The 17456-nt window shown below is 47.6% G+C and overlaps 1 protein-coding gene across 4 annotated transcripts in view; it reads left to right on the forward strand.

Moving 5' to 3' along the window:
* The window catches only part of Septin6 (septin 6), a 74419-nt gene that overhangs the window by 44341 nt on the left and 12622 nt on the right, over window positions 1-17456 (forward strand). For all 4 annotated transcript variants that reach the window (XM_038316216.1, XM_038316217.1, XM_038316215.1 and 1 more), the window contains exons 5-8: window positions 2713-2874; window positions 9860-9956; window positions 13987-14155; window positions 16938-17070. In XM_038316216.1, the coding sequence (XP_038172144.1) occupies window positions 2713-2874; window positions 9860-9956; window positions 13987-14155; window positions 16938-17070 (561 nt within the window). The remainder of the gene's footprint in view (window positions 1-2712; window positions 2875-9859; window positions 9957-13986; window positions 14156-16937; window positions 17071-17456) is intronic.

Consider the following 17456-nt stretch of genomic DNA (forward strand, 5'->3'; position numbering starts at 1 on the left):
TAATGTACCCAGTGAGACTCCATTGGGGAAAAAGTAATCTTTCCTTTGCAAGTAGGTATCATCTATTTCTTGGTTAGAGACGGAGCCTGTGTTTACTTCCCCTCTCTCAGCAATGGGATCCTGTCTGGCTTGAACCTGTGCTGCTACAGTCTCTGTGAGTTAACATGTTTAGCAGACCCATTGTCTGGAAGACACTATTTCCTTGGTGTCACCCGTCACCTCTGGCTCTTCAGTTTTTCTACCCCCTCTTCCACATAGATCCCTGAGCTCTGAGGGGGAGGATCCTAGTTAGGACTGAGTGCCAAAGTCCTACTTTCTACACATTGTCCTGTTGTGGGTCTCTGTGTTAGTTCTGTCTATTCCAAGAAGAAGCTTCTCTGATGATGGCTGAGCAAGGCACTGATCTGTGGGTATAGCAGAATGTTGTCAGGAGTTATTTTATTGCCATGTTCTTTTAGTACAACTGTACTTAGTAGTATTTAGTAATTAGTAGTTAGTATGTAGTATTTAGTTTTCCCCTAGGCCCATGACCTATCCAATCTCAGGTCTAGCAGTGTCAGGCATGAATTCTGTCTCATGGAGTGGGCCTTAGATCCAATTAGACAGTGGTTGGTTACCTCCACAACAGTTGTGCCACTGTTGCACCAGCATATCCCATAGGCAGGTGACATTGTAGTGTGCAGGGTTTGTAGCTGGCTGGGTGGTGGTTGCTTTTCTCCTTTGGTAGTGTGCAAATTGCATTCCAATAGCATGAACACCAGTAATAGGGGTGAAGGCTCTAGTTAGGCACCAGATCAACTTCTACATATTTGATGACGTATCTAAGTGTTGTCTTCAGCAACAGGGACTGGACCCTATTTCGCCCTTCTAATAATCTAGTAGTGTATTTAAGTACTGTTACTTACATTTTACATAGTACTGTTAGCTACATATGAGGTCACTGAGGCACAGAGAGGCAAGTACCTTGCTCAAGGTCAGACAACTTGTAATGGAGTTGAGATTTGCCTTTAGCTCCAACTGTAAGTTATTTTAGTATACAAAATTCTAATTTACATGTAGTCATTTGGTAGCATAGCCACTATAAGAACTGAATGTCAGCTATAATCAGAATAAGAGCAGTTTTTTTTCCCATTTTTGCAGCAATGAGCTCACTACTCGTGAATAATAGGCTGTTCCTGAAATGTCTCCATGCCCAGCATGGCCCCGTATAGGGCGGCAGTGAGCCATGTGGCAGGCTGTTTGCTGGGTAGGCTGCATTAAGTAAGCAGTTTTTGGTTTATGTTTATTGTGGACTAATGAGGACTAGGCAAAAAAAATAACAAGGAGGCTTGGATTTTCCCACTGTTCCATCTTGGCAAAGATTTGGATCTCTTGACCCCAAAGACTTCAAGAGAGATAACTACAAGGTCCAGTCTTTGACTCGCATCCCAAGTTTTGTGAGGTGTGTCTTCAGGGGTCTTCAAAAGCACAAAAGATACAGGACTTCTTCAGTTCTAGAGCCCCCACACGCTCCTTTCAGAGTCTAGGGCCTGAGCAACATTCATGCTGCCCCAGTGGGGTCTGCAAGCAGGAACAACTCCATTTTCTTCAGGAACCTGAGCTTAGCTCCGTCTCCCAAAGCCATGCGCATGGCAGATTTCTTTACCGTTGGCAATAAAAGCTTTCCCTCTTTCTGGAGGGATTTCAAGGGTCAGGGTTCAGGTGAGTTGAACTTTTGGGGGGGCACTAGGCCTTTCTCTTGCTATCTGAAATTAGGCCTTCATACCTACTTTCTTTCCTCAGAAACAAATCCTACAACGCAAGCATTGTAACTTAAGGGGATAGGGGATGGTAAAACAGGATCTAGTGTAGTTTAAGCTACCCTCAAACACGGCATGTAGCGAAAGATGGCCTTGGACTGATCTTTCCATCTTCACCTCTCCAGTGCTGGGATTACAGGTGGAGCTGAAGATGGAGCTGAGGGTGCATGCTAAGCGAGCATCCCGCCAACTGAGCGCATGCCCAGCCCAGTCTAACGTTTCTGCATAGGTCTCATGTCAGATTTGTAATACTGGGTCTTTTGTGCCTCCCTGGCTACTTCAGGAGAGCCACATGTTCATCCTCATCAAGTTCTGCCCCTGCTTCCTTTTTCTGACCTCCCACGTGGATCCATGGTATATCTGGCTGGGGAAAGCCTCAGTTGGACAGGTTGGGACAGCTTATCGTTACCAACAAATGGCTTCCTGTCACATTGTCAACCACAAATTCCCTGTCATCTTTCTTCTTTGAAACACTCGGGCAGTGACCTTGATTCCAAGACATCACACAGCCCACCGACTTTGTTCTGAACTGATAGACAGTTCATAGTTGCTACCAGCTTTTGGGACTAAGGCTGAGTTTGATTTGAATTTCAGTTCTGCTACTTATTTGCCATGTGGCTTTAGGCAAGTTATTTAACCTCTGTGTGGTTCAGTTTCACTTTGGTAAAACACTAGCAGCAATGCTTTCTGGGAAAGTTGTTGGGATTAATTTTGCTACGCCATTCATAGGGTACTTAGCTTAGTGGCCAACACATAGTAAGTACTCGTCATTGTTATTTGCTGTTTGGCTAAAGGTGGACCGTGCTAGACTATTCGCTGAGCTAGCTACCCCCTCTGGGCGCTGGTGAGAGCCCTAGGCTGTAGAGTTGTCGGTTGCTAGTTAAGGATCCCACTTTGTTCCTCCTTCTCCTAGGTGAATATCATCCCCATCATTGCCAAGTCAGATGCCATCTCTAAGAGTGAGCTGACAAAGTTCAAGATCAAAATCACCAGTGAACTTGTGAGCAATGGCGTTCAGATCTACCAGTTCCCCACGGATGACGAGTCGGTGGCTGAGATCAACGGAACCATGAATGTGAGTGGGGGCACAGGGTTCGACTTTCCAGACGTGTGTTCTTATGAGCAGCCTTTGGCAAGTAGCAGTGAAGTACCTTCATCAGCCCTCTTAGTACTTAACTCTTGAGTGCCTGAGACTCGGGTACTGGGGACAGGGGACCCAGAACCTAACTAGTTTCTGTTTCTAGTGATGGCTGCTGTAACATCTCAGTGGCACAGAGATTAGTGACCAGGGGAAGGGCAAGGCTGACGCGAGGTTGCATGTGGAGTGGGAATTCAGGCCTCTCTTGCTCCTCGTTTTTGGCTCCTGTGCATGTTCATATGTGTGTACAGGTGTTTATTTATGTTTGTGGTGACCAGAGATGGGTGTCTCCCCTGATCACTCTCTACTGTAGTTACTGTGCTAGGGTCTCTTGCTGAAACTGAAGCTCACCTCCTAGTCTAGCTGACCAGCTTGCCCGGGGGTCCCATTTCCCATCTCTGCCTTCTAAGTCCTAGGATTACAGGTAGCTGCTGTGCCCCGCTGCCTTCTCTGTGAGTGCTGAGGGGCTGAGCTCAAATTCTCGAGATTACCAGGCAGGTACTCTCTCCACTGCGCCATCCCTCTCGCCCCCAAACTGCCTTCTCAGATCTAGGCCAGGCAACCTTCCAGATTGGACTGCAAGAAAGGGAAACTGTTTGTGTCTGACCACAACAATGCCGGCACAGTAGGTACAGCAAAAGTCATAAAGGCCAAAAAACCTGCTTGGCCTCAGAGGCACAGGGACAGCCAAGAATTGAGCTCTATTGTCATGAACCGAACAATGAGAAATAGCCTCCAATTTTCTGGCAACCACAGTGATTTTTTTCCCCTAGGATCTTAGGCTGGAACACAGTGATTTTTTTTTTTTTTAAAAAAAAAAAGATTTTATTTTTATTTTAGGTATGTGAGTGTTTTGTCTGCGTGTATGTAAGAGTACCATGTGTACAGTCTCCAGGGAAGCCAGAAGAGGGCATTGGATCACCTGGGACTCAAGTTATAGATGCTTGGGAGATGTCTTGTGGGTGCTCAGAATCAAATCCAGGTCCTCTGCAAGAGCGCCCAGGGCTCGCAAGCACTGAGCCATCTCTCCAGCCCCTGTGATGTTATTTTGAAGCCCCAGGGTTATGATTTGCCTTATTAAGTGTGAATGAATTTACAACAGAGTCCTCTTTTCTCTCCTCCCCCACCTCCCCCACTAGAGGAATGAGTAAGAGAGAAGGCCGAGAGTCAAACACTCCCGGGCTGCTTTACAATGTGTTGCTGCTGTTGCTGTGAACGCTTCAATGTTGTGATTTCTAGGAGACAGCTAATGGCTTTCAGCAAGCCTCTGCTTCGGGAACACATTTCTTTTTCTCTATTGAGAGGCATCAGTTTTTCCTAATGACATAATGTCAGGGGACAGCCAAACTCAGGAAAGCCTTGTAATAAAAGCCATTTTTAGCAAACTTTTCCTGCTGCTGGTGCCCTCTAAGTTATCATTACAACATCAGTTGCCACCTCCTGTGAATTGGCCAACAACTCAGCATAGTCAGGCAGCAAGTCACCGGCTTGCCTGACATCCTACCCATCAGCACAGCCCACCCTAGATAGGTTTATGAATAGAAGCCCTTCATCTGCCTTGACAAATCTGGCTCAAGTCTGTGTGCTGGGAGGTAGGTGGAGTTGTGTTCTCTGTGACCTAGTGTGGGTGTGCACAAAAATTAAAAAAAAAAAAAAAAAAACTGCTGTCCTCTCCAGGAGTCAGGGCATTTGGATGGAAATGACGGTCTGTTATGATAAGAAAACCAGATAAGGTGCCCAGCCTGTAGCGAAACAGGAAGTGCTTTCTGGGTGTCGCTTGCACTGATGTCTGGAAGCATCTAGTCACCTCAGGGACCTCAGTCCTATAGATAGCTTCCAGGCTCATTCTCTGAGTCAGCAAGCAGTGCTCAGCCTCATAGTTTGCTTTGCTACAAAGAGGAATAAGTTTTCCGCAACGCGAAGGTGTCCCACCAAGCTCTGTCACTACAGGATGGCTTAGGAGTGGCAGTCTCCCTTTCTCTGTTCTCGGCTCAACTCTGGCCTCCTGCTGAGCCTAGAGCAGATTCAACCACAGAGTTCCCTTCCACTGCAGAGTTCCCGTCTCCACCATGCTGCTGTGGCAGCCAAGAGATTGCGGGCCCTATGTTAGGCGCGACAGCCCAGAGTTTGTCCCTGCTTCGCTTTGAACAACTAAATTAAAAACTAGTTGTGGTAGCGCATGCCTGTCATCCCATCACTGAGGCAGGAGGATGACATGTTTTATTCTGGCCTAAGTTACATATAACCTGCCTCCAAAAGAAAAGTCCCTTGCTTGCCATCACGCTCTTTTGAATGGGAAGGGAAGAGAAAGGGGACCCTACAGCAGGGATGCCTGGACTTGGGCATGTCTGCAAGAGGGGCCTGTATGGGAAGCCTCTGTGTCCCAGATGATGAATTGGGAAGCAGGAGGGAGGAGTCACTGCTATAATAAACACAAAAGTGCTTTGCCCACTTGCCAACATTACAACTGTGTCAGAGTCTCCAGAGAAACCATGGTTTATGCACTGGTATCAACAGAGATGGGGAGGGCGTGCTTGGGTGCTATGAGGTCTGGGTGCTGGCCTTTCCATTCTAGATATGGTTCCAGATCCCCAGTTCCTCCTGCCCACTGCACAGCCTGTTGTCATGGGAAATAGAAGAGGCTGAAGTTGTTTTATTTTTTTTAACCTAGTTAGAGAAGACTGTGCAGCTGCCCTCTTATTCCCCAAGTAAGAGATATTCATGGGTGCGCATGCCCAGCCTCACCCTCAGCTTTTGGGTGACTCTGGAGAACTTTATTTCAGATTGTGGAGGCAGGAGATGGGGGAGTTGGGAGTTGGGGGAGAGGGAGAGAGTTCGTTGGATGCTATTTTCAACCCCTACTGGGATTCCTCTCAAAGCTGTAGGCTTTAAATCTCAGAATTGCCACAGTGTTTAATTCATTCTTTTGAGACAGGGTCTCACTAGGTAGCCCAGACTGTCCTTAAACTTGTGACCTTCCCGTCTCAGCTTCCTAATTGCTGGCATTATAGAACTGAGTCACCATGCCCAGCTTATTGTTTAGCTGCAGTGCTGCTGCTCTGGTATAATGACACACTTAGAATCTCAACACTTGGGAGGTAGGAGCAGGTGGATCCAAAGTTTAAGGTTATCCTCAGCCACACACAGAGCTGAAAGATAGCCTGAGCTACATGAGACCCTGTGTAAAAAATACAACAAAAATGTAATGCTATTCTTTTTTTGAGATTTATTTATTTATTATGTATACACTGTTCTGTCTGCATGCATGCCTATGGGCCAGAAGAGGGCACTAGATCTCATTACAGATGGTTGGGAGTCACCATATGGTTGCTGGGAATTGAACTCAGGACCTCTGGAAGAGCACCCAGTGCTCTTAGCCTCTGAGCCATATTTACAGCCCCGTAATGCTATTCTTAGGATAGCTCAAATCATAGCCAGGGATTAAAGAACAGGCCCAGTTATATGACTAAGCTCAGTTAGTTGGCTGTTTTGTTAGGCATTGGGTTTGAGTCCCACAAATTGTATTTGTACCACTAAGAGCACATGGTTGACAAATTGGATCATAGGGAGGCCCATAGGCCCTGGTGTGTCCTTTTCCTCCACTCCACAATGGTGTCTCTATTGTTCCCATGTACTTCTGTGGGAATGACCAACGTACTTGAGTGAATTAGGGGACAGTCTTGTTTAGTCACCAGTGGGAGTCTGAAATGGGGGCAAGGAGAAAGAGCCTCATGACTGGTAGGCACAGTCCACCCTGGGAAGAAACCAAGGCTAGTTAGTATACTCCACCAGACAAGATCCTGATGGAGTCTCACAACCTAAAAACAAAAACAAAAGTAGAAAGCATTCTTCTGGTCTTCAAACTCGTGTCGTGACACTTGGATCATCAGATAACTTTCAAATGGGCCAGGGGAGGTTTAAGGTAGACATGAAACTGGAAAGTATTATGTTGTGTGATGTTTTACTCTTTTGCCTTTTGTGGGGGCAACACCCAGCTCCCAAATAAATTACACCTGGAGGCTTATTCTTAGTTAGGAATGCCTGGCCTTAGCTTGGCTTGTTTCTTTCCAGCTTTTCTGATTTAAATTATCCTGACTACCTTTTGCCTCTGGGCTTTTAGCTTTCTCTAGTTTTGTATACCCTTCTTTATTTCTTTCTCCATGGCTGTCTGGGTAGCTGGCCCCGACGCCCTCCTCTCCTTGTTCTCTTGCTTCTCTTTTTCCTTGTTTCTCTTTCTGTTAACTCCCTCTGCCTACCAGCCCTGCCAATCCTTGCTCCTGCCTTGCTATTGGGCTGTTCAGCTCTTTCTTAGGACCAGCAGATGTTTTAGACAGGCAAAGAATCACAGCTTCACAGAGTTAAACAAATTCAGCAGAAACAAAAGTCACATACCTTAAAGTAATATTCCTCAACAGTATTGCCCATGTGATAGTATTTGGAGACAGAGCCTTGCAAGGCCTGGCGAGGCAAACCTATAATCACAGCTACCCTGAAGGTTGCAGCAAGAGGGTCTCAAGTTTAAGACCTGCTTGGACTGCAGGGTGAGTTCAGGACAGGCCTGGGCAACTTAGTGAGACCCTGTCTCGACATAAAATTGAAAAAAGAAAGCTGGAGATGTATGTAACTCGGTGGCAGAGCGTGTGCCTGACATGTGCAAAGCCTCTAGTTCATTTCCTAGGAATGATTTTTAAAGGGAAGAGAGGGGCTGGAGAGATGGCTCAGAGGTTAAGAGCGATCTCTTTCTTCAGGCCTTTGTAGGCCCCTGCACTCATGTGTACGTGCCTACATAGATATGTACATGCCCACATACAGACATGAACATGCACAATTCAAAATCAACCTCTTTTCAGAAGAAGAGAGATTGGGCCTTTAGCAGTTAGTTGGGCCATAAGGGCTGCTTCCTCACTAATAAGATTAAGGGCCTTTATATGAGAGACTTATGTGTAGAATTTAGCTAGCTTGTCTACCTTCTGCAATGGGAAAATGTAACAAGAAGACCCTCATCAGACACCCAAAGGTGCTACTACTTTGAGCTTAGATGTCCAGCCTCTTGAACTACAGAAAGTCTGTTTATGTCTGTAGACATTACTTAGTCTCAGATATTTTGTTACAGCTGTACAAAATGGACGAAGTAGTGACTCTAGGGCCAGACTCCCAAGACACGCTATGTATTTTGATAGCGCTCTGCATCTGGCAGACCTCTTATCTCGGTGTCCCTCATCATAGGTTTAGGCAGAGTCACATGGGGACCCCTTATTAGTCTGCTCATTATGTGTCAGCAGGGACCCCATCTTGGAGCTATCAAAAGTCTCCTTCCAGGGGCCTCATGTATGAAGCATCGCCTGGCAACCTCCAGCAGGGACCTGAAAAGCTGAGAGAAAGTCTGGCCTCCACTGAAGGGGGATATCGTGTGTAGCACCTTGTAGTGTGGTTGAAAGTTAAACCTCCCCTCTGTCTTGCTTGATTCCATTCCGGTTGTCATAGCCACATGTCTTTCCAGAGCGTCATGGTCAGAGCTTGTTTCCAGTGACTCCTGGCCTGTCGTGTTTAGTTGACTTCCAGCAGACGCTGTTTAGCCAGGACACGCAATGTCGAGCATCCTAGGTGGCTCGGGAAGGCTGGCAACCAAGGTGTGGTGGCATCACTACTTACCGGGAAGACCTAGCATGGGAGTTTAGGACATGCAGGACTCCTTTAAGCTCTCTGTCCTCGCTCCCTCTGATACTATCTAAGGTTTATATTTCTGGCCCTTGGAAATGGTCTGTTTGCCTGTACTTTCCAGAACCATCTTTGATGCCAGTGACAAAGGAGTGTGCTGTGGGAGGTTTTATGTGGCCTTGGAATTCAGTTTGGTGGGGCCTGTGTGTTTGAGAATAGTCGGGGAGCTGGAGGAATCAAATGACAGCAGTTTGAGGAAGCGGGGAAGCAAGTGACCCTGTCATTCTGACAGTGTCCCTTGATGATAAAAATAACAGGCCCAAGGGAAGACTGGCATTTCCTATGCTTTTATTTTCTTCTCGTGTTTTTTTTTTGTTCCTACTTGAACCTAGTGAAGTGCCTCCCACTTCACAGACAGCCCTCCTGAATCACTTAGAGCTGAGAGCCCACGATGCAAGTGGATGATGATACAGCATGGTTTTTGTTCTCACCTCCTCCCTCAGTCTAGCCCTCTGTATTCACTGCCCCTCATCTCTCCTGCAAGCACCGAGCTCGTGACCCTGCTTGAACTTTCCCTCTCATCTTCTTCTCTACTCTGACAGCCCCGCCATCTCTCTATTCAAAGAGCACTTGTGGAGCAGCTACGAGGACGCCCTTGGTCACATCCTGTCTAATAGGATTTTGAGACTGTAACTTAGGCTTTGTCAATGAGAGTCCAAGCTCCCAAGGTACAAGGAAAGGTCTTCTACTTTTTTATGTCCCTCATAGTGCACCTCAGAGCTTGTGGGTGAAGATTTCCTGATTCGCCCTCTAGGTTCATGGGGTCAGTGTGAGTGCTTATCAAGGGTGGGCAAAAAACAAAGACAATCCAGCTCAGTGCTTTTAGACTGTGCTCTCAAACTCTGGAAAGACAACAGTGATACCAGATTCTGTACTCGGCCGGCTCCTTCTGATGCTCATAAACCCACCCCCAGCGATGCTGACTGGTGAGCGTAGCTTGCTAGGTCATATATCCACTTAAGTTCCTGTCCGTTCCCTGTGTTTTCAACCATGCCATTGTTATCCAGAACAGAGAGTCAAGAACTAGGTCTCATCCCTGCCTGGCTCTGGAGCCCTGGAGCTTAATAAATGCCTCTCAATGCTGCTGCAGTGAGCGGCGCCTCAGAGAGACGACCCAAAGTCCTGGAGACGAGCCACAGTTGTATCGTGGGGCATTCGCTGCCGTCCTGCTGGAGTTCCGAGTGCGTGTTTGCTTCTGTTCTAGGCCCACCTGCCGTTCGCGGTCGTTGGCAGCACAGAAGAAGTGAAGATAGGCAACAAGATGATGAGGGCGCGGCAGTATCCCTGGGGGACCGTGCAGGGTGAGTCTGTGCAGAGGGGCTGCCCTTAGCGCCTTCTTTGTGTATCTGCTGCCCCTGCCATGATATGCCGAGCTCCTAGCTTGTCTCAGCCTCCGCTACTCAGTGTGGGTCTCAAACAGCCACGGGGGTCACTAGCAGCAAGCTCTGGCCCCGTGCCCAGATTCTATGATAGGAGCAGACTCCTTTTGTCTAATGGAGAAAGTACTCCCTTCCACCCCACCCTGAAACGGCAAAAGACGAATGGACTTTGGCACAACATAGAAAGGGCTATAGAAGTGAGTGTGTCATTAGGAGAGGCACGAGAATGTTCACAGCAGTGTTATTCATAATGATAAATTAGCACAAACAAGGAGGTGTCCATCAAAATAGCCGGGATAATTTGTGAAATGGTCATATAATGGGATCTTAGACAGCAAGGAAAGTGAGTGAATTTCAGTTACAGCTGTGCGGATGGCTCTCAGAAACACAGTGCTGAGCGAAATAAAATCACACAAGAATGCATATGGCAGGTCTCTATTTATATGAATTCCAAAAGTAGGCTAAAATAACGTGATATATATTGTGATAAATTCATGCATGAGTGACGAATGATGAACGCAGTTTCATTAAACACACACAAACACAATGAGAGCTGGAGCAGGGGCTCAGAGGGAGAGCACCTGGTTGCTCTCGTAGAGGACCTGACCTCCGTTCCCAACCCCCACGCCACGAGGCTCACCTTCCTCCTCTAACTCCAGCTGCAGGGCATCAGAACCCTCTTCTGACCTCTGCAGACCCCCCTACACACACACACACACACACACACACACACACACGAATAAAATAAATAAATCTGAGAAAACGGGACCAGTGTGATGTCTTGCGGGGGCAAAGGAAAGGCACTTTTCCTCCAAGCCTGATGGCTTGAGTTTGATCTCTAAAGCTTATCCTCTGACCTTCACACAAACACCAGCGCCCTCACAGGTGCGCACATGCACACCCACATCCCCTCACACTAAACAAATTAAAATAAAAAAAATATACAAATGACTGCTAAACCCTGTCAGGATAGTGCTTCAGTTTCATTGCCAGAGGAGGCAGGGAGTAGAGAGAGGCGCATGAGATCAAAAAGAGGCCAGCAGGGGCTTCCAGGGTAATAGTAACATTAGCTTTGGTTGTGGGGATGTTTACGAATTTGAAATTTCTTTAAACGGCACATACCTAGTTCATGTACTCTTTTATAGATATGCTGATTTCATAATTTTAAAGAATTAGTTATATACTGTATGCATGCATGACAATTCTTTTCGCAGTCTGTCTCACACATATGCTTCTCTTGTCCGTTCAGGAGGTAACATGAACTCTAGGACTCTGCCAGAGGCAGAGGTTTGGGGGCCCTGAGTCTGTAGCTGTAAACCAGGCCGTGACTGACAGTTTCTCTGTAAATTTTCTTCCCAATCCTTGGGCATATAAAGGAGAGTGGGCACCCAAGAAGGGTGGCATCCATCTGTAAATCCAGTCCTGGGAGGTGGGGGGCAACTGAGAAGAGAGGATCGTGAGTTCAAAGGCAGTCTCGTGCGACCATGTTTCAAAGACGCGAAGATGAAAGTTGATAGTGAGTTGCCCACCTCACATCCAAAGGCTGGTATGATTGAAGGCACAGCAAAGCCCCGCCCACAGTAGCCCCGCCCACAGTAGCTGGAGTGCTTTCCTTCTTTTGTGCTACTGAGACTGGCACTTGGGGCCTCTCATGCATGCTAGGCGAATGCTCTGCCACTAAACTACACCCTCGGTTCTTCTTTGTTACAATGTCAGAGACGGAAGTCAGGCTTCATGCCTGCTAGATGAAAACGCTACTGTTGAGCTCCATCCCATGCTTGACTACCCATAGGTAGTAGAAGACTGTTTGGCAGAGCTACGCACAGTTTTGCTCTTCTCCGCCATTTGAAGCTGGGGATGTGTCTTAGTCAGTGTTTTATTGCTGTGAAGAGACACCATGACCATGGTAACTCTTTCTGTTTGTTTTGTTTTGTTTTTTTGTTTGTTTTGACCATGGCAAACTTTTACAAAAGAAAGCATTTAATTGGGGCTGACTTCCAGGCTCAGAGGATTAGTCTGTTATCATCATGGCAGGACATGGCAGGGTACAGGTAGACAGGGTGCTGGAGAAGGAGCTGAGAGTCCTACATCTTGACCCACGGGCAACAGGAAGTGAATTGAGACAATGGGCATAATTTAAGCATATATGAGACCTCAAAGTCTGCCCTCACAGTGACACACTTCCTCCAACAAAGCCACACCTACTCCAACAAGGTCACACCTCCTAATAGTGCCACTCCCTATGAGATTATGGGGGCCAATTCCATTCAAACCACCACCACAGGATGTTATACTAGGAACACCGGGAAAAGGCTTCTGGACCAAGAGCCACACCTTTGGAGTCTGTGGCCTGAAAGACAGAAACCTGAGGTGGGAGGAGACAAACCAGCAGACAGAGTTCCAGTGACTTCCTTCCTCCAACTTGGACTACCCTGCTCTTATCCTAAACTGAGTTTTATTGTTGTTTGTTTGTTTTGAACTCCCTAGTTGACAGTTTTTTTCTGGATGAAGAAGCAGTTGAACACTGCTTGGAAGCCTAAAAAAGACTTAAAATTATTCCTTTCTTATATCCTTAAAAAAATAGAGTTTTGTGTAGCCCAGGTTGACCTTGTAATCACTATGTAGTTGAAGCCGGCCTTGAACTCCTGACCCTCCAGCCTCCACCTCCTAAATGCTAAAATCACAGGCCTGGTTCTAGAATCATTCCTCCTGATCAGGGGTCACTGTCTTGAGCTGGAGAAGCAGATACATATAGCTTGTTTCCAAGGAGTTATTTTATTGCTGCAGCTTTTTATATTAGTTTATGTTCTATGGCAATAGATATAGGTCGGTACTGAATGTGAGGGGCCTTAAGTAGAAAGAGTACATGGACCACTCTGGACTTTGGTTAAATACTTCTAATGACCATATCTGACCATCTCTAACAGTACAAACGCGGTGGATCGGATTAGAGCCCCGCTTATAGCATGGCTCTGGCCAGAAGTCCACTCTGCTGTGATTTAGTCCACATTGCTCACCTTCTTGTCTACTACCCAAAATGCAGACCTTTGTCCACAAGGCAAAGAAGCGGTTATCTACTTTCTCCTGCAGATTGCAGTGGTCAGGCCATTATCCGCCCTTGCTAAAACACCTCCTCGGAAGCATCTACCACCCACATGGGCCACACCTGAGGTCTGCCCCTCCTTTTCCCTCTCACCCTTCCTGCCCTACTTCTTTTCCCTTGCTCTCTGGAGATTCATCTATGGTCTTTGCCTCTCCCCTACACTACTGGGATTTGAAACCTAACTCTGCAACTTGCTCACTATGTGGCCTTGCCTAGCCTTCTGGAGGCCTTGTGAAGATCATGTTCTATTATCTGCCTGATAAATTCTACTCTTCCTTCCAGCGTCATCCAAGAGGTTTTATCTTTGGGGAAGCCCTTGTTCTGGAGTTCACAGGTCCCCCTCTTCTGGGCTTTTACTGCACTGCAGCCATGCCTCCGCGTCTGTAATTTTGCCATTGTGTTATATTGTTCTGTTTACATGCGCTTTCCCACTAAGCCGCAGGTTCCCAAAAGCGTGGCCCCAAGACTTCGCTTCTGAATTATCTGGGCCAGAGAGAATACTGGAAACAGAGATTCCACTAATATTTATTGGGTGGATGGCTAGATAGAGGTGCATGTGTCGTCATCTGCAAAGCAATGGAGAGCAGATATTTCTGCGCAAGTCTGCTTGGTAAATTTGTGCAGAGGCCTTAATGAAAGTTCTTAGATATTTGCACAGTAGTATTGCCCTTTCATAATGTTTCATTCCCATTTTCCCAGAAAATGGAATTAGGTTAAATGTGTAGGAGCCGTATAAGGAGGCTGCGAGGCGATGTCACCATTAGACACTTTACTTCTCACTGCATCCATGTCTTCTTCTGCTGGCCTTCCTTTCAATATGTTTCCAATGCCCCCATCCCCGCTATGCAGTTGAAAATGAGGCCCACTGCGACTTTGTGAAGCTGCGGGAGATGCTGATTCGGGTCAACATGGAGGATCTGCGGGAGCAGACCCACACCCGGCACTATGAATTGTACCGCCGCTGTAAACTGGAGGAGATGGGCTTCAAGGACACCGACCCTGACAGCAAACCATTCAGGTACCGCTCACGCCAGGTCAGGCCTGCCTGGCCCAGTTCAGAAAACCTTGCCCTGGACAATAATCAGCAGGGGAGGAGAGGTGTGGGGGTGAGCTAGGAGGCCCAAAGGAATTCCTGAGTCACCAGTGTTGCTTGACTATTCCCTCTCTGTGTTTGCGCATCTGCCAGAAGAGCTACCACCCCGCTTAGAAAAGCAGGGAAGGGCAGGGGCCCCTGCCTTCCATGGACCCTGAGCTGGGCTTTTGTTCTACTGGGTGGCAGTTAGGAATCCTCTGTTCCCACTTTTCTTCATCTGGTTCTCCTGTTGCTTAAGACGGGTTTCCAGTATGTGCTTCCCTAGCATGCACAAGCCCCAAGGTCATTCCTAGCACTAAGTAAAGAAACAGGAAAATACAGAATAGGACCACAGTCACTTTGCTTGTATTGGTGACCTGCCTGAGGCTCTTCTCCCACTGCCTAAGAATTTCAGTGTGAGTTTTGTTTTGACCCCTGAAGATGAATAATCCCTGGTGTTTTCCTCACCTCAGAACTAAAGTGCTTTATATTAGGCAGGTGGGAGCCCTAGACCAGTGGAAGCATCTGCTCTCTATACACAATGCGTCATCAGCCCTGCATTTTGAATTACCATATGTTGCCCTTTACCGTGACTCCATCTCCTTTCAGGAAATGTCAGACATTCATGAGCAAGCCAGGGGGAAAATCTGTGGGAGGAAAAGGTACTCAAATGGCCTCTGGGATCCCACAGAACCTGTTCATGGCAGAAAGAGGGCCTATGACACTGTACAAGCAGTCCGTTGGGGGAATGTCTGCTTTAGGAATGGCAGCCTCCCACCCCTCTGTGGAGAGGCAGGTCAGGGCCCCAGAACTCCTGAGCAGGGAGGAAAGCAAGTTTGTCTCTGCTGGAAGGCCCTCCGTTTCTCTCCTTCACCTCCACAATTTTCCTCTGCATCTGGAAGGTGTACTTCTACCTGGCCATTCAGCCCTGGCCTTCCCTCCTTTGCCCCATCCTCGAGTCTTCTGTTCCTACATCTTCACCTCGCCCCCTCCACTGCCCTTGTCCACCTTGCTGGTAAATACTCCTGCCTCAGGAGCCCTTTTTCAGTTCTGCTCTTTCTTGCCAGTTCCTCCCATCAAGAGCTTTGTCTCTGACAGGGAAGAAACACTTCTGCGTCTACTGTTCCTCTTCCTCCTCTCTCACTTCCTCAACCCACTGCAATCTGGCTCCTGCCTCCAGCTCTCCACAAAAGGGCCTCTCTTTAAGGCCTACAGTTGTAGATCGGTGGCCAGTTTCATCGCGGCTTGATTTCTCTCTTTGATTTTAATGTGAAATGTTCATTTGGCTTGCTTGAAATACCCTCTGCCTTCAGCTCTTCCAGTGTTCATTTCTTCAGCTTTCTCCTTAAATGTTGCTGCCCCCTTGAGGTTCCTTCCATGGGCCTCAGCTCTTCCATACTCCCGTCTCTTTGGTCTGGCTCTTTCTAGTCTCACAGCTCTAATTAGCACCTGGGAATCTGATGACTCCGAAGCTAACGCTTTACCACTGAACTCCAAGCCCACAGAAGCAGCTGCACGGCAGACATTTGCCCTCAGACATGCTATGGATGCCTAACCTGAATCCCCAACAGTCTGCCATCTAGTCCACGTTCTTCTTCCTCTTCCATGCTGTTCATGTTCTACCGTCTAGCTAGTGGCCCAGGCCAGAAACTAGAATCAGCTTCCTTTGGGGGGGTATATTCGGAAACTTTAATGTCGATCATAAGCACAAAGATTCAAAGAGAGATGCTCACGAAGACAATAAGATACACTTGAGAAAGCAGATAGGAGTTACTCGGGGGACAGCGGTCTCGAATCAGCTTTGATTTCTTCCAAGGCCTGGAAATTCTGTAGCCCTTGCTGCTCCTCCAGATCTCTCCATTCCCTGCCAGCCCTGACAGGAAGATCCTGCCATGTCATACTGAAATTGCTGCAGAGTTTTCGTCCCAGAATAGCCAAGTGGACTTTCCCATGTTCTGAGTGATGAAAACCACTCAGTGGATACGTGTCCACTTCTTTCATGTGGCATCCAAAGCCTGTCCTCTTCTTCCAGACTCAGGAACCTCCCTTCCCAGTCCTCCATGGTTCCTGTGATTCCCCCAGGCCTATTCAAGTATGCTGCTCGGTTTTTGGAACACAGTCCTTCTGGTCTTCACCCGGCTGGCTTTGACTCTTTTTAAAATAATACGTGCAGACCATGGTCTTGATCCAGGCATCTCCCGATAGACCCCGAGATCCTCTAGGGCAGGCGTCGTGGCTCTAGGCGCTAGATGCTGAGCAAGCGACTAGCATCATATCTATTCGTACTGCTCGCTTATAATCTCAGCAAGTATTTGAGGAAGTGCTGAATCAATGTGGTTGGTTTCGGAGCCAGGGCCTGGCGGTGCAGTGCAGTGGGAGAGAGGCCGTACATGAATAAACAGGAGACCCAGTTTCTGGTGTCAGCTCTGCCTCTAACTAGGTGTACAATCTTCAGTGTGTCACTTTACCTCTGTGAGGGGGGTGGGAGGGAGAGAGAGATTTCTAGAAGGTGGTATCCAGTTCATCGGGGCTCCTCTGCCCCCTTCAGTAGCTCTGTAATATTGCTGCTGTATGCCAAGCTGTCCCCTCCCCTCTGATGGTTCTCTCTTTCCATTTCTCTGTCAGAAGTAGAGCAGAGAGGATGAGGGGGGCTCAGGATGGTTGGGGCCCGTTTTCTTGAGCAGGGCTTGCCCGGGAAGCAGTGGAATTGACTGGATCCCATCTACAGCTTACAGGAGACATATGAGGCGAAGAGAAATGAGTTCCTAGGGGAGCTGCAGAAAAAAGAAGAGGAGATGAGACAGATGTTTGTCCAGAGAGTCAAAGAGAAAGAAGCTGAGCTCAAGGAGGCGGAAAAAGAGGTAAATGTGGGCCTGGGGAGCAGGCAGGTAGGAGGGGAGACGGAGTATGGTGACAGAGGCCTCGGCCTTGACAGGGTAGCTAGAAGGGAAAGGGACGCTAGCCTCTGGGCAGGACTGGAGTGCATCTTGGGTGAGAGAATCTTCTTGACCTTCCTTCCCTAAGGCTGGGATCTTTTCTCATTTTGGTAATTATGTAGAGGTATTGCCAATCAACATGGTAGCCAATAGCTGTAGGTGGATATTTTTTTGGAAATTTGAATTCATTCATTTGCTTCGGTTTCGAAGCCTATATGTAGCCCAGGCTAGACTAGTACTCACTGTATAGCCCAGGCTGGCCTCAAATTTTAGAACCTCTTGCTTGCATCCTAGGATTACAGGCATGTATT

Source organism: Arvicola amphibius, chromosome X (assembly GCF_903992535.2).
Source record: "Arvicola amphibius chromosome X, mArvAmp1.2, whole genome shotgun sequence".
Classification (NCBI taxonomy): Eukaryota; Metazoa; Chordata; class Mammalia; order Rodentia; family Cricetidae; genus Arvicola; species Arvicola amphibius.